This window comes from Hydra vulgaris, chromosome 06 (genome assembly GCF_038396675.1).
Source record: "Hydra vulgaris chromosome 06, alternate assembly HydraT2T_AEP".
Lineage (NCBI taxonomy): Eukaryota > Metazoa > Cnidaria > Hydrozoa > Anthoathecata > Hydridae > Hydra > Hydra vulgaris.
The window spans coordinates 27,598,467-27,622,354 of record NC_088925.1 but is presented as its reverse complement, the minus strand read 5'-3'; the positions used below and the strand labels follow the sequence as shown (position 1 = coordinate 27,622,354).

At 30.4% G+C, this 23,888-nt stretch overlaps 2 protein-coding genes across 9 annotated transcripts in view; both read right to left on the bottom strand.

The window, feature by feature from the left end:
* Positions 1–4,858: 4,858 nt before the first annotated feature.
* LOC136081755 (uncharacterized) overlaps positions 4,859–23,888 on the bottom strand; it is a 75,183-nt gene continuing 56,153 nt past the window's right edge. For 5 of the 8 annotated variants that reach the window (XM_065799755.1, XM_065799759.1, XM_065799758.1 and 2 more), the window contains exons 5-6: positions 22,583–22,858; positions 4,859–4,962 (exon numbers count right to left, since the gene is read on the bottom strand). In XM_065799755.1, coding sequence (XP_065655827.1) covers positions 4,877–4,962; positions 22,583–22,858 — 362 coding nt within the window. In that variant the 3' untranslated portion in view covers positions 4,859–4,876. Of the gene's footprint in view, positions 4,963–9,425; positions 9,706–22,582; positions 22,859–23,888 lie in introns of those variants that run through there. The other 3 variants (XM_065799756.1, XM_065799762.1, XM_065799761.1) reach the window with 3 other exon arrangements.
* On the bottom strand, positions 17,343–19,492 carry LOC136082066 (zinc finger MYM-type protein 1-like). The gene is made up of 2 exons (XM_065800644.1): positions 18,791–19,492; positions 17,343–18,702 (listed from the first exon to the last, which is right to left on the bottom strand). The coding sequence occupies exons 1-2, from the start codon at positions 19,240–19,242 to the stop codon at positions 17,343–17,345; spliced, it is 1,812 nt and encodes a 603-aa protein (XP_065656716.1). The 5' UTR covers positions 19,243–19,492.

The following is a 23,888-nucleotide window of genomic DNA, read 5'->3' as shown; positions in this document are numbered from 1 at the left end:
TTACCGTTACTGTTTCTTTTTTAAAAAACGTGTACTTTTTTAACATTGTTTTTTTGTCGGGCTATAATAACCCGACAAAAAATATATATATAATTGAAAAAAACATTTATAATAAAGCTAAAGTTAGTTGCCTTTTTTTTTTTTATCTATCATCGGCTTAATTTAGCTTTTTGATATAAAAGCATATTTTTATTAGTTGTTTAACAAATTTTTGTTAAATGAATCTAAATGTGGTTAGATCAACAACAAAAATGAAAAAAATTTTTTAGACGGTTTAAAAAAAAAACAATGTTTTTATTGCTTCGTTTTTTACGGCTGTTTATTCTTGATTATTTTTACTTTTGAGTTTCTGGCTGTTTTTTTCCATTTTATTGCATTTTATTAAAAAAAAAAAAATTTTTTTTAATAAAATGCATTCTATCGTTTATTCATTTTTTCTTTCCTAAATTTCAAAACAGAACTGCATTTCTTTCCTAAACTTTAAAACAGAACCGCGTTTATTTCCTAAACTTCAAAACAGAACATTTATTTACTGCATTTATCTATATCTAAATAAGTTAAGAGAGAAACGACCGAAGTTGCTTTGTCTTTAGAAAATGTATTTTAATCCATCTTGTATGCATTAAAATTTATGATCGATAAGTGTACAATTTCTCAAATACTACATAATTCGGTATCTAATTAACGAATCGCTTATAAGTACAATTTTTGTTACTAAATATCGTCATCGATACTTAGCGTATACTTGCCTATGGATCTTAAAGCATCTAAGGCGCAGTAGTTAGAGTTCTGGTTCAGAAATAAAAGGTTCGATGCCAGCTCTTGCCAAATAAACACCATAAGTAAGACAGCTTTGAGAAAACGCATTTATGAAGAATGCATGTTTAAATTAAGTAATGAAAATTACATGGTGACGATAATACTTACCCTCGCAGCTGTCACTTGAATTTGTTGACATTTGCGTTAAAATGAACTATCTAGACGATTGGTTTGTTTTTGAGTACAATTTCTAAGCAAACTTAAACTTTGTCATCAAGAAAATCGATGTCAAAGTTTAAGTTCGTTTCTGTTAAATTGAAAAAATTATTTTTGATTGTTTCGTTTTTCATTTTTAAACAAACGAAATTTATAAAATAAAAACGAATTAATAAATAAAAATGAATATATAAAAGTTACGCCAACGCTCATATTTTCCCACCCTCTTTTAGAGATAAACTAACTTTGGTTTTTTGTAAAATACAACAATGTTACTTTGTTACATCTTATATATTAAATACGTTTTTCAATAAAGACATGTAAGAAGTTGATAAAATTTTGTTTTAGCTAGTTATTTTTCTTACGCAGTGTTGTAATTAAGGATCCCACGCCCCTTATTTAGCAGCGATAGGGGCCCAGCGAATCTATGGGGACTCTTTTAAAAATATATAACGAGTTTTTTTTTTTTAAATAATATACAAAATTGGAAGTTTTTTAAGTATTTTGGGACCCTAATAATAGTCATTTATTCTGGGGGGCATCCGACTCACTAGCTACGGCATTGTTCTTACAAGTTACCTTTATTTGAAATCAGTTCACGCCGGCCCTAAACATGATTAAAAAGTTTGATTTAAAACAGAATGTTTCGCTACATAATAAGAAAAGGATATATATTGGGTAAAGGAAAGAGATTATTAACACAACAATTAAAGTAGTCTAATTACAAACAGGGCCGTTCTGAGTGTGAAGGGGGGTTAGGGCGGTGTTTAGCCCCCCTTTGAATTTTATTAGTCGACAAAAAAAAAATTTTAGCTTTAGCCGGCAAAAAACAGACACGTCACCCTCCCTCCCCAATAAAATCTCTTCTGAGCAGCGCCCTGATTACAAATATCATGCAAAATGAATTTGATTTGATTTTTTTTATACCTGTGTATCCATTAAGTTAGTTATATATACCAAATAGTTAAACCATAGAGTTGAACTATATATTAAAAACAATTACATGTAATAAGCCAAACAAAGAATTTTATCAAGATTTCAAAATAATAATAATTGTAAGTGTTTTATATCACTACTAAATAAATAACAGAAGAAGCCCATGAAAAATGGTCACTTTATTAATGTTTTGTAAAACGCAATATCAATAGCAGGTATGTATGGGTACATGGAAATAATAGCATTGGCTTTTTAAACAGATAAGGCTGAAAAGGAGCACGTAATGATTTGGTAGTAATGCTTGATGCTGTTGCTCGCTCGACATAATTATCTGAAACGAGGTTTTTAAAAAAAAACATGGTATGGCCCTCCATTTTAATAAACAACGTTTTTAACTTGTATAAGATAAACACGATTTTAACTTTTGTATAACACAATCCAGCAACAACTGAAAAATTATTCACATTTACTAATTGCATTTGGTAAACAAAGAATGGCTTTTACGTTTTATATTTTTAATAGCTCTTTCTAGTCCAAGTGGACTAAATATTTCTGTAGCAGAGAGAAATTTTTTAGTTTGACTATGAATGTTTTTACATTGTTGAATGCTGGAGTGACCTGGCTCACAGAACTTCTGCTCTATAAATTTTATTTGTGGGTATCGTATAATTAATTCACCCAAAGCTGCTGAAATGAAACTATTGTGATTTTTTGGTACACATAAATCGAACTAAAATATGAACTTATTTATGTCAAGGTCATCCGTGATTTTCGGAAGCAAAAACACTACAGTATTAGCTAGATCATTTCCTTCACGGCCAGCCATAGCTTTGTGCCAAAGGATATAATAAACTTTCCGGTTAAGCGAACATGATCATTTAATTCAAACGGAAAAACGCTCTCTACTTCATTGTCAGAGTCGAATGCGTATTTGTATTTGAAATTTTATTTGTATTCAATATTTATGGGCTTAATTGGCGCATTTCTATACGAATTGTATTTGATTAAAAAATCTCTTGAATATTTGTATTTGATTTAAATGTATTTGTTACGGTGTTTTTCCCCAAAAAAACACCGTTACCTTGGTTTACCGGCGTTTTTTTAGGAAAAACCAAACGACTTTTCTTAACAATGAAATAAGTTATATAAGTTATATAAGTTGTAATAATTTTTTTTTAGGGATATTTGTTAAAAGACTTGTTTTCATTTTTCTATTTAGAATACGATTTTATCAATATTATATTGAAAAAATCTTTATATTTTTTCTAAACCTAACATACAAATATTTGTAAATGTATTTAGAAAATACCAATTATATATATATGTATTTGGAATTCTGAAATTAACGTATTTGATCAAATGTAATTTACCCCAACCCTATTCATTGTCACAAATTAATAATTCAAAATTGACCGTTGTTTCTCAATCCTCAATTGGATTTATTTTGCGGTAATATAAACAAAATCAATCTATTGAAAAAGCTGAAAGTGGAAAAAGGTAAAAAGAAATTTAAAGATAATACATTTATCTTTAAATTTCTTGAAGAAATCAAAATATAACATTCGCTCCATAAAGATAAATCTGTCAGTTGCAAAGAGATCTTGCGAGAAATTTAAAATGCAGCCAAGCTATGTTAGGAAAACTTAGAAGTCATGAATATAAAGCATATCATAAAAAGAAAACGATCCATTAATGGAAAAATTAAAACAATACGCCGTTTAAAAAAGTTTTATACACTTTCAAACCGACAAAACTTGTGCATAATTGAAGACGATGAAACCTATTGCCTAAAGAATTTTTCTCAATTGCCAAGCCATCAACATTTTTATCGGTCGAAAGGCTCACTCTCGTGCTTAATACAAGTTGGGTTTAAAAGGTTGGGGAGCGATTTTAGACTAGATCTAATAAACGGAGGGAGAAAGGCGGAAGGGTTTTTTAGAGGGGGTGGGAGGAAGTATCTCTATAAAATAGTGAATGTGTGAATTTTTTTACAGAAAGTGAATAAAACAATTTAATAATAGTGTGGTTTGCAGTCATATTCGCATCTTATAACAGCTGTTTTATCATAATTTCAATATGATTTAATATGCTTATATAAGTTTTATACTATGCACAGTGGGCCAGAATTGACAAAATTAATAACTTGTCTTATAAAAAAGATAAGTACCTAGATATATAGTGAAGCAGATAAATTAATTTATGCTTCAGTATTTATGCCGACATAATTTCCTTGCAAACTATGAGTGATAGAGGAGTTTGAACAACCCAAGGCAATATAATAGAGATTGCTTGGTTTGTATTCTGGTAATGTATTTCTACGTAATGTTTTTGAAGCTCTTTTTTACGACAATTTTGTCCTTCTTTCTTGGAAAGAGAAAAAAACAAATTTGATTAGTCTTTTTTTTCTTTTCAAAAAATGAAAACACAAGTCATAACTTACATGAGAATCTATTTAAATCATGATTAATATTAACAAGATTTACTGATTAGTTTTGTTGACCATGCTTCCTCTTTGTATGGAATTGAGGTTATAACTTATAATTGCATGGGCTTTTCACACTTATACCACGACATAAAAAGTATCAAGTCTTATTCCACAACTTAAAGTATGGAGAGAACCTAAGTCTATATATTTATTGTAGAACCAATATCTATATACTATATACTATATACATATATATATATATATATATATATATATATATATATATATATATATATATATATATACACATATATATATATATATATATATATATATATATATATATATATATATATATATATATATATATATATACATATATATATATATATATATATATATATATATATATATATATATATATATATATATATATATATATATATATATATATATATGCACACACATATACTGATTATATAAATATGCAACATGGAATATATGAAATAAGAAATACAGCAATCATTTAGCAAATTTTATTTACTCAAAATAAAAAGTAAAAATTAATATAATTAATCCACCGATAGTTATTTGTTCTAGTCGCATGGCTTTACTTGGTTGACTTTCTAAATGAAAAAAACTAAAGTAATATAAAAGAATAAAGTAAAATTACAAAGTGGGAAACGTGTAAAGATGGTAATTATAATAAGATGGTATCATAAAACGAGTAAGAGAATAAGTATTTTTATTTAAATAAATACATTTTTAAACATTTAATAAAATACCTTAAACTAATCTAATTTATGTTTTTGTAATTCAAAGTTGTTAATTCATTAAACGTTAACTAACGAAAATATTTGTTAAAATAATACTCTCCCCACCCCCTCTTTCTTCTCATAAAAAGTAACTCTTTAACTTTGTTTACTTATTTATGATTTCTCTTTACCTCCCAGTAATGAAATTACAATTAAAGTTAATTACATTAAAATAGCTACTAATTAAATTAAGACCATACAAAACAACACAGCTCTCAAAGTTGTTAGCATTTAATACTAGCAACTAGACGGTGCGTTTTCCACAGTTAATTGGTTCAGCATTCTAGCAATATTCTCCTCCACCAAAATTTTATGTTGAATTTGTAAATTACATAACTGGAAGATTTTTTTGGTACCATTTTTAGTCCATTTGTAATTCCTATTATCACGCACTGAAAGAAGTTTAAATTGAGAATGTTACATGTACTTCGTTTGAAAAAAATATTTTTTATATTGTGTTGCCAGTAGTTGATTTAATATCAGTAAATAGAAAGTTTGATTTTTTAACAGCCTGATAAATGGATTTATTTTATTTCGAAGGGGAATAGCTAAAATTTCTTTTATTTAAAAAAATAAATGCAGGTAATTTTTACTATATTTCGAGATACAAAAAATGATTTTAAAACTGCTTTTCCAACAGCGTCTATGTTGCTAAGGAAACTGATGTCATAGCTCAGGACCTTAAATAAGGTTTAAAACTGTTAAGAAGTTGCATAAATAAACTAATTTTGACGGCCGGCAAAAATAAATTCTACTGTCAACTAGAGCTATTGCAACCGATTGAAATATATGGTGTCAAATAAGGATGTTTTACAAAAAAATTATAGCTATTGGAGCTTGGGAACAATAATTCCCTTAATATTTTTGCCCTCTTGACCACCATCGAAGAAAATTTTAGAAAAAAAATAATTGGGTGATCTCTAATTAACGAGACTAAATTTGACAGCTCATAACTTTTGAACGGGCGCCTTTTTTTAAATGCGGCTTGCGTGGTCTGATAGCATCATTATTTCTTTTTGAGCACCAAGTCACATATTTTCATTGTATTTTATTTTAGATATTAAAAATAGAATAAAAGAGTTTGATTGCGCGCGTGTACAAATACTGCGAATTGCATCCAATTTTTTTAAAAAAATCAATCGCGGATCATTCTATTGATGAAAATAATCTAAATGCCACAGTGTACCAACATATTTGAATGCGGGAAAGTGGTCTGCCATCTAGTCGTTGCTCGGGACAAGGTAGAAGAGCCATAATTGTGACAAAGAAACAAAAAAACATAGAGCGTCAGAAAATGTGCATTTATGGCCGATCGGAGTGTTCGACTCCGATCGGCCATCAATGGCAACCAAATTTGGTTACAATCAGTCTCACATCATTCTAACTATCCACCAAAAGACTTGATTATATTAGGACATATATAGCCATATCAATAAAAGCATACTTTTATACCAAAAATAAACTGAAGCAATTACCAAAAAAATATATAAATTTTTTTGGTAATTTTTTAACATATTTGCTAAGATATTTGAACATATTTAAACATATTTACATTAAAAAACTTTTTAGTGTAAATCACAGATTTGTTTATTTATTTAAATTTAATTTTCTAAAAATTTGACTGTAGGAATCCAATAATTTTTTTTAAAAATGGACTAAACTAGAGATAAAGTTTAAACACGCTTGTATTGATTATCACAAAAAGCAGCAGATTCCTGATCGATCGGAAAATCAGCTGAGTCTACTGCAACCTCGTTGTTCCTCAAGGTTCTATCCTTGGCCAAATACTCTTTTTAATTTACATTAATGATCTTCCCGATATTCTCATATCTAAGGTGGCATTGTTTGCTGATGATACTACCATTTATTCATGTCGTGATAAGAAACCAACACTCTCTGATTGCTTGGAGGGGGCATTTGAGCTTGAAAAAGATCTCACTTCTGCTACAGCATGGGGCTCACAGTGGCTGGTGAACTTCAATACAGATGAAACTCAATTTTTTTCAGCCAATTGTTATTGCAATAATTTAGTTCTTCCTATATTTATGAATGGTGATGTACTCAATGAGTCATCTACTCTTCATCTTCTAGGATTAACTCTTACTTCCAATCTTTCTTGAAAACCATATATCAAATCAATTGCAAAATTAGCATCCGCTAAGGTTGCATCTCTTTATCGAGCTCAACACTTTCTTACTCCGGATTCTATTCTCTATCTCTATAAATCTCAAATCCGGCTTTGTATGGAATACTGTTGCCATATCCTTTCTCTTTTAGACAAGGTGCAAAAACGCATTGTAAACATAGTTGGACCTGCTCTTGCAGCCAACCTCTAACCATTATTACATCATCGTAATGTTGCTTCTCTTTCTCTTTTCTACAGATACTATAATGGGCACCGCTCTAAAGAGCTAGTATCTCTTGTGCCATCTACTAAAATCGTTATTCAATTAAGTCTCATCCTTTTTCTGTGACTGTTCCTAAGTGCTCCAAAAACGCATATTCGTCTAGTTTTTTTCTTCGAACATCAGCTCTTTGGAATTCGCTTTCTTTATCTTGCTTTTCCTGATTCATATAATTTGCAATCCTTTAAGTCATCCGTCAATTGTTATCTTGCTCTACAATCTTCATCTTTTCTCTTCCAGTAACTTCCAACTTAATTAGTGGTTGCTTGCAGCCTTGTTGGAAGCGAAGATGTTTAAAAAAAACAAAAACAAAAAACATTTTTACAAGAAAAAAAAAATTACACTATCTAAATTAAACCAAAACTCATTAAAAAAATTCAAGTTTAATTATAAAATGTTTTTCCAGAATAAAATGTAACGAACACCATATTGTATTGAGAGGTATAAATTTTACATGGTTAATGTTTCTAAAGAGCAAAAGATTTTGGGATGAAATTTATATTTAAATAAAGAGTTTTTTCTTTTTTAGAATGACGTTTTCATTACTTTTTTTTTTTAAGTATTATTTTCCTCAATGGGGATCGAGAATATTAGGGGATTTTTGTTTCCATGCTCTAATAACCATATATTTTTTGTAAAACATCCTCATATGACACCATCATGAAAACATAAAAGTTTTGAGTTTGCACCCACGCCTGGAAAATGGTCATCTTAAACAAAAAAATTCCTAACCCAACTGTTCAAATGCAAAAATCTGGCTCAAACAAAATTAAAATAAAACATCTCTAAATGTACTTATAATGTATAAATGTACTTATAGATAATATAATGCTTCCATAGATGGTTATTTTTGATCTTTTAAATTAAATATTGTAAAAAAAACATTTAGGATCAATCAATGTATAGTCTGTTTTGTTTAAAAACACAATTTTTTATTAAATGCCTTGATATTTAATGTGAAATACAACTAACAAATATACATTGTATCAAAACAAGAATACAATATACACGAAATTTACAGATAAAGATTATTAATTATTAATTTTATCTTCTTTAAAAAAGAGGTTGTTAAGGTTACCAGGTTTAATATAAAATTAAATATAATTAAAATATATTTGAGATATTCCCACATCTCACATTTATAAAAGTTTGTTACATGATCTGGCTTTATGTTGTTTGTAAAAAGTTATTTACATATAGAGTAAAAGTGCTAAACAGTTTTCGAATAAATTGAATTTTTTTTTTTTCAGAAAAAGATTTACATAATTTTTATACAGATTTATTAAAAAACTTTACAATAATATATAAGTTTTGTTTTACAATTTGATTTAACTTTTAAGTTACAAGCATTTAAAGTTAAAAAAAAACTTAATTAGTCATACAATTTATACAATTAATAGAACTAAAGCAATTAAATAGATTAAATGATATAATTAATTACAAGGATTAGAAAGTGAAGTAAAAAATATTAGTCTCTACTTTTCGATACAAAAGAACTTATTGTTAAACATGTATTTTTTTGGCAAGTATGCAAAACCAGGTTGGGCAAAAAAACCCACCTTAATAAAACCCAATTTTTTGAAAATGTTTTTTTTTTTCTGAAATTCTGATTTTATTTTCTATAATTCCTTTACTATTAACAAATTGTAATTTTTATACTGTAAGTGTATTTTTATACACTTTTATACACATAGGGTTGAGCACAGGATTTGGGGGCCCCGAGCATCCTTCAATTAGGGTGTCCGCCCCTTTCCTGAAGTTTTTGATATTCCCACAAAAAAAAAAGAAAAGAATATAACAAAGATTTCTTGAATTGCTGTTAAACAAGCAGTGAGTCCATCAATCACAAAATCAAGAATGTGATAAAAAACCTGATTCTGTTTCTGTTGATTACGTGATTTCTTAATTACCTTCAATTTGTTTCCCAGTAAAACCTTTGCGTTTCACTTTTCTGTGGATTGGAAATTCAGAACTGATTTTTGCAGTATCTGCAGCTAATTTGGCTTCTTCCAAATTATAGGCCATTCCTCCTGAACAGATTTGGGTCGACTGATCAATGCTTTAATATTTTTCACCTCAATATCAATAGTTTTACTTCAATATTAATAGTTGCCTAGGGATCAATCAATGTGATGATTTTCATCCAAATCTAAACACAAGAACACATTTAAAGGAGCTTATATATTTCAGGGCACCTGAATTTTTTATTTTAGGCATGAGATTAAAACAAAAACGTGAGTTCAATCTCTGAACTTCTTTCAAAGATTCAATGACTTTACTAATTAGAGAAAAAGCGAATGCTGTCAAGTCTATCAGTCCATTGTATTCCAGATTGCCTATTCAAAGACACACAATGCCTCTTTTGCATTATTTCCCAGAGTTGTGGACTAGCAAAGAAGATTGTATACATGGTTTTAACAGTTCAAAAGAAAGTCTCAGCATCTGTACAGCTTGAGGCAGCATTCTGTCCACACAAATTCAATGAATAAAAACCATAGGGTAAGAATAAAGACAATGAGTTCTTTTTTTGTAGGATTGCTTTTACACCCTTGTATTTTCCTGACATGTTGGCTCCATTGTCATAGCCTCGACCAAGGCAGCCTTCAAAACAAATTTTTAAACTTTTCAAAGTTTATACATTTTGTACTATATATGTGTGCAGAGCTTAAAGGCGTAATGACGAAGGATGGGGAAAAAAATGAAGGAAAAGAACCTGGAAGTTTATTGCATTTCTGCGGGCAAATTTTGCTTAGGTGACTCACCCTCTGCACAGCCCTGCATACACTGTATTTATATACAAAATGGTTTTTAAACGTATTTACAATTAATACAATCTTTAGTTTGAACTACTCACTGATTATTTCAAAATCTGATCAATTGTTTTTTGTAGCAAGTTGGTAATTTATTAATTTTTAAACCAGATAGCAAGTTGGAATAATATTATTGTAATATATTGGGTTGGGGAATAAGCTCATTCGGTTTTTTTCAAAAGAGCTGTATGTATTCACTGTTACTGTTTACAACCTCCTCCCACCTCTCAACCAATTTGTTAATGCCGCTCCGCCAAAAATTGCCCAGTCTGGTAGCAAAGTTGCTGAGCCAGTTTTTGAGGTCCTCTTTGCCGTCAAAGTTAACACCCCTCATTTGATTTGACAAGGAGTGAAAAAGGTGATAATCTGTTGGTGCAAGGTCCGAAGAGTACAGTGGATGTTGAGGAATCTCACATTTGAGCTCTTGGAGTACGGTTTTGACAACTTGTGCAACATGGCTTTGTTGTAGAGCAAGATGACTTGGCCTTGTCGGTCAGGTCTTTTCAGTCGCAAAGCCTCATTTACGCAGTGTAGTTGGGCAATCTAGAGCTCCTTGTTAACCATTCCTTTCAAGCATTTCCCAGTGTATCATGCTTTCCCAGTCCCACCAAACGCAGATCATGGTCTTTTTCGAGCAGATATCTTGCTTGACTCTCAGCGCCGGCATGTCTCCTGGGGCCACCCACTCCTTTCTTTGTTTCATAATGACGTACAGGCACCATTTCTCATCTCCAGTGACAATTTGGTACAAAAGCGCTGTTTATGGCCGCGTGTTGCTCGATGACATGCAAGGTGTTGATCAGCGATTTGAAGACAATTTTCTTTGTTGAGTTTGTTAAGCTTGTGAGGCACCCAGGCTCTGAGCTTTTCGGCAAATCCGATTGAGGGAAGATGATTGAGGATCGCCTTATGATCACAGTTCATTTTTTCGGCCAACTCACGACTTGTTTGACGACCATCTTCCTTCTTGTTTGGGGCAGTTGGGGCCAAAATTTTAGGGCTTTTTTGTTCCCAGACTCCAATCATTGCAAAGTTTTGCAAAGCATCCTTATTTGACATAAGTATAAACATATAAAATTTTGGAGTTTGTAATGTCAAAACTAGTAAGTGACTGGGGCTCCGGCTAAAAATGAGACTTATTTCAAACCTGGCCCTGACTATATTATAAGATTTAGCAAGGGTTAATAGCCGGGGCTAGAAAAAAATTTATAATACTTTATATATTATAACTTTATGCTTACATTTACTATTTATTAAATACTGGCATATATTTATACATTTTCAAACTCTAATTTACTTCCTACAAGATTGCAAGCAACCACTATTAAGTTATGAGTTACTTTAAAGTAGAGAATAAGTAAAAATACTAGGAAATTGTTAACTGAAGACTTCAAAAGTTGTAGGTTGTATATAAAAGAAAAATATGAAGATGGCTATTAGCTATAAGGTTTTTTTGATGAGCAAGGAAAAAAACTGGATTAATAAAAGTTTTTATAGCATGAAGGGACAGATACAGTAAAAGGATGCAACTTGTTGAATAAGAAACAAGCAAGAATGAAATTTAGTTTATCACAGTAGAGATGATAGCTTGTTTGAGCATTGACCATGTTTGTATTTGTAGAAAAAAGAAAGAAATGCAACCTTTCAACAATGGGAGAGTGGTCAAGCTTGGCAGATAAGGCAGGTCTAATTTATTATTGTTTTTTTTTTAATGTTAATTCACCTCCCAAAGGCTGAAAACACCACTACAGACAAGGAAACTACTTAATTGTGGTCATAACCCTCGCTCAACTATATAACTCCAAAACACGAACCTTGACAACCAAGGCTGCTGCACAGAAAAACAAGTTGAACGCGGTACTACCAGGGACGTGGCGGGGATCGAACTCAGTACCTCTAGCTTATGATGCGAGCGCTCTACCACTACACCACAACCGCATTACATTTACAATGTGCTTTTAGACTTTGTCTGAAAGTATGAGGGTTGTTTTTCATCATAATAAGAATACCAACATTATTGCAATTCTTTTTCGCAGTAAATAAATGAGTTTTATTGTCTAACAAAAATTGCAGATTTTAAGTCCAGAATTTAAATCCATGAGCCACAGCAAGCTTTAGGCTGTTACAGAAGAAAGATCAGATTAAAAATCAGCTGTTTGTTCTAAAGTTACTTGAAATAAAGAAGAGTGTAGGTCTTCAAGAATAACTTTATTACTGCAGTTAGTAAGAAATAATTTAACAATCTCAAAACCTTTATATAAAGAAACTAATAACAGAGTGAAGACTAATAGTAGGATAGTTGGAGAGGTCAAAGTGTTTTCTAGAGTTTTGAAAAATTGGAACCAGGTATTTAGCACTTTTTAAAAATTAAATATTAAATATTATATAATTAAAAAGATTAAATGTTAGATCTAATTTAGTTAATGACATTGTTGAAGACTAACCAAAAGTCTCTATAACCTAACATATGATATAAGATACAAGATTTAGTAAACTGAGAATAACAGAGCTTAACATCAGACAGGACTTTTTTACATTGGCTTCTTGGAAAAATAAAAGGACATTTGTTCCTAAGAGCGATGTTTTGTAAAAAAGATGAAATAAATTATCAATAAAGCAACTGCTCAAGATGGTAAAAAATATGGAGTAGAATGAGGTTTGAATTAAAATTGAAGAGTAGGAAAAAAAGTTTCCAAACTTTTAGTCCAGAAGGAATAAAAGCTTATGAGATGCGCTTTATGCATACATATTATGGACATAAACATTAACGTTTGCTATTTATTTAGATGCTAGCATACAATATCTTTTTATATTTATATAAACTTTAGTATTTATATGGTGTAGTATTTGCCAAAGGAGAAGATGATCAGATGGAAAGGAGGCATAATCTTAGACAGATTAGAAAAAACATTGTATCGAACAACGTTTGTTAGAAAAGATTAAAGTAATTTAGATATCAGCATGTAGAGAGGTAGCATCTTCAGTAGAAAATGGTAGTGATAGAAGTAAGAAAACTTGAAGAGAGTGCCTTATATATTGTATGAATGAGCTTTAGTTAAGAATAATAATACTTTAGATGGTTTATATTAGAGTAACAGCATAAAAGAGGAAGGCTTAAGTCTAATAATGATAATGATGATGATGATCATCATCATCACCAACAGGCTTTAGCCTTCCTCTTTTATGCTGTTGATGATGATGGTGGTAATGATGATTATGATGATCATGTTGATCATAATGATGTTTATATATACATATATTCAAAATATAACATGAATTTTGAATAAAAAAAACAAAACTTTAGGATGTATAAATGTTTATGCAGCCTCGGTCACAAACCTGGCCCCAGCCCTGGCTATATTTTATCAAATCCGGCCCCAGTCAAATATCAAACCCAGTCATTTTCTAGTCAAAACGAATATTAGTACCAAGGTTACAAGAAGGTGAAAAAAGATACGATAGGGCTAAATATTGTGTTATTTTAATTTAATTGCTTTAACCCTTTTATTACCAGTCACCCACAATGCGGGTTATGATGTTTTTTTACTAAATGTGACCATGCTGAATACAGCATTTAATTATGTAACTAAAGCTAAAAAAATAGTTTGGCAGCTGTTTTTCTGACACACAGAACAGATCTCATTTGAAAAATTCTGACAAATATATTTATTTTATAGCTTTTTAATCGATAATAACATTTCCCTTACAATTTTTTTTCTTTATTTTTTTTGGTAACAAAAGGGTTAATATATGATATATAGAAGTTAATTTTTGGATGCACAAAAAAGGTTGCCTTTATCAGCTTTTCTCAACCACATATAAACAGCAGGAGTTATGTGGCTTGGGTGGTTAAGTGACTTAACGGGTGATGCCGAAGTTATCGGACAAATCCTAATTTCATTATTTGAGCATAATAATTTGTTTTTGTGGTTTTATGCGTAGGCATAAAGGTTTTATAAAATATAAACTTTGTTATTTGAAACACAATTATTTAAAACGAGGTTAAATACAGCTGAACGAGAATCTTTTCGAAAGCGACTAAAAATGCTTTTTGTAAATAAACCTTATATAAAATTAAAAAAAATCATAAATCATTTTGAAAAGGAAGGATTTGCTCGAAGTACAATATATGATAACCTAAAAAGACTTGAAATTGTTCAATCATTTTCTGATAGAAAGCACCCTGGTCGTCCGACATCCTGGAAAAGAGAAAAGAAAGCCGAATTAACGAGACTTGTCAACAATCGAAAAGGGGTCAGTCAGAGAAAAATAGGTATTAAATTCGGTGTAAATCAATTGACAATTGGTCGTCAGTTAAGAAAAATGAATATTAAATATAGAAAACGTGAAAAGACTCCAAAATGCACTATAGAACAACAAATAAAGGCCAAGAAACGAAGCAGGAAACTAGTTAGCCAACTCTATAACACAAAATCGCTTCTAGTCATCGATGACGAAAAATACTTTTGTTTTGCAGGGGACAACATGCCTGGAAATTCTGGATACTACACAAACACTAAAAAGACATGCCCAGAAAGTGTTCGTTTTATAGGAAAAGACAAATTTCCAAAAAAATAATTAATGTGGATAGCCATATCTGACCGTGGTATGTCTGAGCCATTGTTTCGCACTTCCAAGGCTGTAGCGATCAATTCATCAATCTATATTAATAAATGTTTTGGAAAACGACTTCTTCCATTTATTCACAAGTATCATGGAGACTTTAACTATTTATTTTTGCCAGATTTAGCAAGTTCTCATTATTCTAAAGATTCTCTAAATTAGATGGACCAATATGTCTATTACGTTGATAAAGAATCCAATCCCCAAATGTGCCTCAAGCACGACCAATTAAAAATTTTTGGGGATATTTGGCACAGAAGGTTTACAAGGGAGATTGGCAAGCTTCAACAGAGCATGTTTTGATTGATCGCATTAAACTAAAACTACAAGAAATTGATTTAAACTTTTTACAGTTGCATATGAAAGGCGTCAAAGCATAATTGAGATCAATTGCAGATGGTGGTGTTTTTTTAAATAAAAAATAATATATTTTTATTAAAAGATAAATGCTTTATTTAAAAAAAATATAATAGTAGTTTGTTTTTTTATTTATAAATAAGTTATTGACGTTTTTATTTTAACCGATAACTTCCGCATCACCCGTTATTAAACTACATCAAGAACCACATATCAAAATATCATAAAAGTTGCTAAACCTTAAGTTCAGGTACATATTGTTCTAATAAAATAAAAATTAAAGGTGTAGCCTTGTATGTCTCTAATTATTTAAATTGGGATTTTTTTTATCAAGAATTTATGTTTTTTTTTCTAATTTTAGGAACTGTGCCTGAAAATTAGAAAAAAAAAAAAAGCTGATGTTATAAAACAAGTTACACTTAAGAAGACCTAGAAACAGCTATAAACAGAATGAAAAACCGTGAATTTATCATTAGAAAGGCTTCTTTAACTTACAACATTATTATTATTACAACATTATTATTAGGAACACTACATAAAAAAGAAAAACTTTGGGATCAAAGCAAAGTGGGCAAATCAGAGTTGATAGTTTAAGAGAAAATTAACTTTTTTAAACAACTACTTATATGATCAACTGGAGGAACAAAACAGAGGTGATAAAACACCTTCCAGGAAGAAATAAAGGCCCAGGTGGCGAAGACACTGTAATGGTTCTAAACAAAATTGTTTTAGATATTTTTAATAAAAATCTAGGCTTAGGCACAAATCCACTTGCAAAACAAATCTATTCTTAATCTAAAAAATAAAAACATGTAGTGTACAATGTCACCACAAATCAGCTGTTCATTCTCATCTTGTTTTAAAATACAAATATGCTCATATATAATCAGAAATTAAGGATATTTACTGCATAGTGTTGATCAGACCTAGAATTTTCCAGAAAGCTGGAAAGTATAATGTTCTGTTAAAAAAAATTATGCTAACAGTATATTAGTAATTTTACCAGAAAAGTGAGGGAGGCATTTGAAATACAACGCCACGTATGTGCACCTTCGGACAGTGGTCTGAATCAGGATGACAGATCATGACGCGACTTCCTTTTGGAAACTTATGTTTCAATATTTGAATCAAAAGAAACTATTGCATTGATTTGTTTTTGTTTTTGTTTTGTTTTGTTTTTATTGGTTTATATATATATATATATATATACAGGGCCGTCTTAAGGCCATCGGGGGCCCTAGGCTAGACTTAATTTGGGGGCCCCCTTTTTTCTTAGTAAAAAAATTAAATCAAATACTAAAATAGGAAACATTTATTAAAGCAATGATAAAATTTACATGTGACGTTTACGTGATTTTTTTCTTGAAAATTCTTTAATAATATCATCAAAATCAATGGTTAAAAGAACATCTGATTCAATTGACATTAACAACAAACAGTTCAATCTTTCTTGCAGCATGGTTGAGCGGAGTTCATTTTTTATAAGTTTTAGTTTTGAAAATGATCGCTCGCCAGTGCAATTTGAGACCGTCGTTGACAGAAAAATTCTAAGGGAAATTTCAATATTTGGAAAAGTTGATTCCAAGTGGTCTTTTTTTAATGTTGAGTAAAATTCTGTAAATGAATGTTCATCTTTTGAAATGTAATATTTAAATTGCTGGCACTCAAAAAAAAGTTCATTTTCATTTATATCCTTCTTATAAATTTGTGCTAGGTTTGAACAATGGTCTTTTAGTTCAACATTGGCAATTGTTTGAATGTTTACTAGAAATCTGAAATTGTCATTGATCTTCTCATATGCTGATGTTCTTTTTTCTAAATTTGATGTTAGTGAATCAATAAAAGGAAGGTATGTTTCAATTTTGAATTTATAACTTCCCTGAAATTCCAATTCTTCAGCCTCACCATCAAAGAAGGCCATACGTCGGCTTCTTTTTTTTGTTCTTTTTGAAGAATCTCTGTAGTCAGTGTTTGGAAGCAAGATTTTGGCTTTTTCCTAGTAATTCTCAAATTGACTCCTCAAATCTTTAATGAAATGCAACAATGACTTTAGAATCCGAACTGCAACATCCAGGTTTAAATTTTCTTTCTGTAAAATCTTCGATGTTTCATTAAAATGACAAAGAATATCATTCCAGAAAATTGTCAGAAAAACAAAAGTGTTCATTTTCGTGATGAGATTTTGAGCATCATTTTGAGTTTCTTTTGACTGACTTATGTCCTTGATCAAAAATTCAAGTGCTTTTTTAATCTCATCATAACTGTCATGCAGACAAGTCACAGCATCTGCACGTGCTGACCATCGAGTTCCAGAAAGCTGTTTGACAATTTTTTTGCCTTTGCCAACAAAAGACAGAAGCACTTGCCAACGATGAGTTGATGCAGAAAAAAAGTTGTAGAGGCATTGAACAAAGTCAAAAAAAATAATTGCTTCTAAACAACATCCAGCTGCACTGTTGCCAACCAGATTTAAAGAATGTCCAGCACAAGGAATAAACAATGCTGATTCACTTTTGTCTTTAATCCTCCTTTGTAGGCCTGAGTACTGTCCTGCCATATTTGATGCATTATCGTATGACTGCCCACGACTGTCAGATATTGAAATTTCATTTTCTTGTAAAAAATTCAAAACCACTGTTTCTAAATGTTCAGCTCCATGCCCGTGAATGGGAACAAATTGCAAAAAATGCTCAACTGGTGCCAAGTCTTTAACATATTGAACTGTAAAAGTTAATTGATCTACATGTGACAAGTCTGGAGTTGAGTCAACGCTGATTGAGTAGTATTTTGCTTTTTTTAATTCAGAAATTATTTCGCTCAAAACTTTATTTCCCATTAGGCATATAAACTCCTCACAGATATTGGCGGAGAGGTATGAAGTATTACCTTTTCCAAAATTTCCATGTTTTTTCATGTGTTCATGTAGGAATGGGTCAAACTGGCTAAGTAACTCAAGAGATCCTAAATAATTACCATTTTGCTCTGAACCAATGATTTCATTGTTTCCACGAAATGGCAATCCTCTTGATGACAAGAACTTTACAACTGCAACAACTCTTTTCAGCACATTTTGCCAGTACAATTGTTCGTTATGTAACTGTTTTATTAATACAGAGTCAAGCTGGCCACTTTCTCTCTGCCGACTGGAGTAAGTAAGCATATTTTTGTGATGTTCAGAACCATTCTCGTGTCCAGATATACATTTTAAGGCATTTTTCCAGTCATCAAATCCAGTTGTGGAAAAATTAGAGTGTTTGCTGGAGAATAAGGTACAAGCAAAGCAAAAAACAGAACCTGTTGAAGGTGAGTATAATAGCCATTCACGATTGACAAATTCGCCATTGTGTAGTTCACGTCTAAAGCAAGATTTTGATAAGTACCTTTTTTGTCCGCAACTCAACCTTTTTTTCCGAATTTTTGAAGCTCCCATCATTGTTCTGGCACATGGACGGGCCATTAGAAATCCAAAATGATTGAGCTTCTTGGGATAACTGTTGCCACAATGCTGGGTCAGTTTCTTGAGTAGTTTTTGTTGTTGCGTTTGGATAAGTTTTAATTTGATTTGATTCTGGCTCCTGTGCTGGTTCTGGCTCCTGTACTGGTTCTGGCACCTGTGCTGGTTCTGACTCTTGCTCTGGTTCTGGCTCCTGCTCTGGTTCTGGCTCCTGTTCTGGTTCCAGTTCCTGTTGAATTTCTAGAGTTTCATTTGGCAACAAAGCACTATCAATGCTTACGAAATTTGAAGTTGGACAAAGAAATACATCTTCGGACACAACAGGCTTTGACTTTTGTACCAAAAGAAATGATGTCAAAGGAAGATATTTTGAAATGTCTTCTTTTGCTTTAGCGGCTTTTTTCCTCTTTGCAGCACCACTTTGATAAGTCCGATTAGACATGTTAAATGACTTTTTTTCAAAACAGATGTTTTAAGTTGATCACAGCAATTTCAAATTCAATCTAATGGGATATTTTAAGTGCTTGTATTTAACACTTCTTATCGGAAAATTTATGTTTATTTTCGGACGCATGCATGCATTTTTGCTTATCAAGAAAAAAAAAATTCCCTAGGGGGCCCCCAAACTGAAAAACTGATACTTTTCTAAAAATAATTTAAAAAAATCTTATCAAGAAAAAAATTATTCCCGAGGGGCCCCAAACTATGATTTCTTCAGAAAATATAGAAATATAATTTTTTATTTATATAAATTTGAAAAAAAATCCAGACACATTTTGGGGGCCCCTAAAAATTGGGGGCCCTAGGCTGCAGCCTACCTAGCCTATGTGTTAAGACGGCACTGTATATATATATATATATATATATATATATATATATATATATATATATATATATATATATATATTATACTTAATAATATATATATATATATATATATATATATATATATATATATATATATATATATATATATATATTATTGAGGGTATCTATACTTAAAATATACATTTGAAATATTGTATAAAAATTAATTCAAAAAAATAAAGAGTTACATTCATAATAGAAGTTTTTACTTAATTATATATTGAACTCCTTAAAAATGTCTTTTAAAATTTAGGCTAACAGTTTTCTTCTGATACAAAAATGTTTAAAAAACGTTTATAGTCACCAACATTGACAGTAATCTCCAGAGTTGCAACATCATGTTGCAAACTTGTAGATTACATGTTGCAAATTTGTGCAAACACGTTAAACATGTTAGTTCAAAAACTAGTTTACAACATTTATGTTGTCTTACTTTGAATAACTCAGTTGCCATAATAACCTTTATTTTTATTTTTCTTCAAAAGTATTCTGAACGTGTTTAAAATTTAATTCAATTAATTAATCTCATTTATAGTTGAAAGAATCTCCCTGTGCACCATAGATATAATGTAGTAACAGACTAGTGATAAACCATTTAGCTCAATCAAGAGGTTAAGGTTCAAATCCTTGTGCCTTCTGAAATTACTAGGCTCGATCTATTTCTCCATGCAGCGTCCTTGTTTAAAATGTGTTTGTGTTACTGAGTTTAGGATTGAGAGAGAGTTGCAAATAAAATAAAATACTTTTTAAAAATGAGTAGCTCCCTTGACTGCAGTGAACTCAGGAGCAATGGGAAGGTGAATTTATAAAATTAAAAAAAATTATAGTACACATACAATAATAAAAATTATAGTACACATACAGCAGTAAAAATTTGGATTTATGATCAGTTTTTAAAAAAATCCAAAAAAACCCATTTGAGTTAGGTTTTTTCCAGCCCTGTGCAAAACACACACAACTTTGACAGTTTAAATTTTCGCATACAAACCATTGGTTATTATCATTTGTTACATTTTCATTTTAACATTTTGGACGCTGAAGCATCAAAATCAATTTTCCTTTCTTTTTTTTTTTTGAAATTATTTCATTCTTCTGGTCTTCAGCATATTTGACTATGTTTAGCATTTAGACTAAATTGAGATATTCTCCTTCAGGTCTGCTAAGTGTTGACATCCACTCATGTTTTCAAACTTTCTAGAGCAATTCTGTTTTTTTGAATAGCAGTTTAAATTAGATGAACATTTGTTTTTGAGTTTATCACAATTACTGATAGAGACTAATTGATAAAGACTGGTATGTGCACATAAATTACTATTATTGATTTAGTAGATTAGCGTAGTTAGAACTGGTGAAACTTGTGAACATAAAAAACAAAAGTGCAAACAACTGTGAACAGATAAAGTAGATTTTGGTGGTTGAAATATTTCTGCAATTTGCAATTTAGATTTGACAACTTTGTTTGTTTAGCAGAAATAAGCTTGTGTTTTGAAATCCTGCAATAATTTGAAGACTTGTGAAACATTTACTTGAATTAAAGAGTTTTAATTGAAGCTGAACAAAAGCACTTTTAGATAAATTGCTGCATTGTGAATTGGTGTAATATTCATAAAATATTTAATGCCAAACCTTTTTAACATGGAAATACAAACCAACGTCTCAAGACAGAAGAATTTTCAACAAATGAAACCTGTGTTATGTGGTCATCACATGGGTACCAGGAATTTTTATGGAAGCTGGAATAAACATTTTAATCAGCTATTTGATGAATTGTTTGTCTTCACATTCTGATAGGGAAGTTGTATATTCGGCATTTCTTAGGCGTTTTTGTAGACCAATTTACTACAAGGTTTTTCCCTTTAAAAACTTTAGCGACTCCAACAGCAGTTGGACTCCAACAGCAGTTTACGCAGTTGTTTACTATGTAGTTTATTTTTTTATTATTTCTGGTTACTTTAGGAGGATGGTTTGAACCACGTTTGCAGAGAACTGTTAGACTACCCTTGTCACTGTTGATGCTAGTTTTGTTAAAATTCCAGACATTTGACACAGAATATTTATTAATGTTTACTTTAAAAAATGCTTATATTCTTCAGTACAAGAAGCTGCTCTTAGTGCTGCAATTTTACTTGCAGTTCTCTCTCTTAATCTGTGTTTCGGAAGTTTGATGAAAGCATGTTTCCAAACTTTGCCAGGTTTATGATTTATAAATAAATCAGTTTGTTTCATATATTGTAAATAACTAGCAACAAGATCAAGGACTTGTTTGCAGGTTGAAATCAAATCTGCAACCATAATAAGCATTTCAACTAATGTACAGTACTTAAAATAGTGACTGTGCCAGTATCAATAGACGGGATTCTTTAGCCTAAATGATAAAGTTGCCTTTGGAATGCCATACATAAATGATGCTTTCTATAATATATGTTGGCAGATTTTGTTTTTTAAATTGCAGCATTAAGTTGCTTGTCAGTGTAACTCTTCTTTATTTGCCATTGTGTGAATCTTATAACATTTAAAATAATTTACTCACAGTAACTCCTTTTAACCTATATTAAAATATTCAACATAAGATAATATTTGACAGTTCATAAAAACTAAAAATACAAAAATTGTTTAGTATTACATGCCACTTCATTTTTACTTTATAAAACATTTTCAAAAATTTTTAACACTATTTTTTTCCCCTTGCTTAAGTTTATGAATAGTTCTTCTTTCGCTCAATAAAGAAAATTTACATTGTCACAAATAAAATATGATAAAGTAACAGGGAGACAAGAGGAGAAGGGAAACAACAATTAACATTTAAAAACAAATAAAGTTGTAAATAAAATAATAGATTTAAAAACTAAAAAAAGCAAGAAAATGGAAAATTAGACTATTTAAAAAACTAACTGTTACCAATATAAATCATTTACCTGAATTCGTTGTGACATTTAATCCGTCTTTTGTTTTTACTGTTAATGTTGTATTCATGTTGTTGAACTGATAAACCATACAAGTTAGTACATAAGTATCTCCAGGCAAAAGAGAAAGTGTTGTTTTGTTACTTGAACTATAATGTTGAATAAAAGCTGTTTTTGAATAAGCTGTTATTATGTAACTTGTGGCATTTGGAACTGCATCCCATGCTAAATCCACTATAGTTTTATATATTGGTGAAATAACACGAAAATTTGTAATCTCCTGAGGTTCTGAAAAAATATATATATATAGTAATTTAGCTTTTAATTCTTTTAAATCTTATTTTAAAACATTGAAAAAAGCTTTACTATTACTTGATGCTGAAAGCCAAATAAATAAGTGAAAATTGCTTTTTTTAGTCATGACTAGATCATGCTCTTTTATAAATTAAAAAGCATGCTGTCAAGCATTTGCCTTTTAACATCACAAATGATCAGACATTGCTATTTTATTTTCAATGAGAGAAACGTTAGTTACTGTCATTAATCATTCTAATAATAACTTTATGACCCAGTAGACACAAGAAGAGTTCTAGATGTCTTTAGACATCTAAATAAAGTCTAGGTAAAGACTCATTGTTAAAGACAACTGTTAGTCACAGTGGCATTGGAAGGGTCATTAACCTTCAGGGCTAAAATAACAACAAGGTACCTTTTTAAGTAAAATATAGATTTTTTTAAAATAAAAAAAAACAAGCCACTTTAACACCCAAGGTAAAAGCTTCTTTGGCCTTTGTCTCAGTACGCTAATGATGAAACGTCTTTTAAACGAGAGACTTTATACATCTTAAACAAAGACATCTTTTATATATCTTTTAGAATACATCTTTATAAAAGACATCTATAATGTGCCTTAATAAAAGATATCTTTTAAAACGTGCCTTTATAAAAGACAGATTGATATAAAAGACTGTAACATTTTGATAACTAATTTTTTTAAATATTAAAATAACTAAAGATTCATTCAAAATCCTTGATTGAGAAATATTCATGCATATTTTGTTGTGTACTTCTAAAAAAAAAGAGAGAAAAAATGTACATAAAAAAGAAATGTTGTTTTTATTTTATTAACTTAAAGCCACTCTTCATAATGCTGAACTGAAAAGTTTTAAATATTTTGAGTGGAAATCACTTGGCTGCTTTGTTATTGATAAGTGTTGTTGGTAGTATGAAAGTAGTAATTTGCATCTAGTGACTCCACACATAAAAAGAGTTCCTTGAAATAAGACAATAATATGCTGCACTTTCGAATTCAAACATG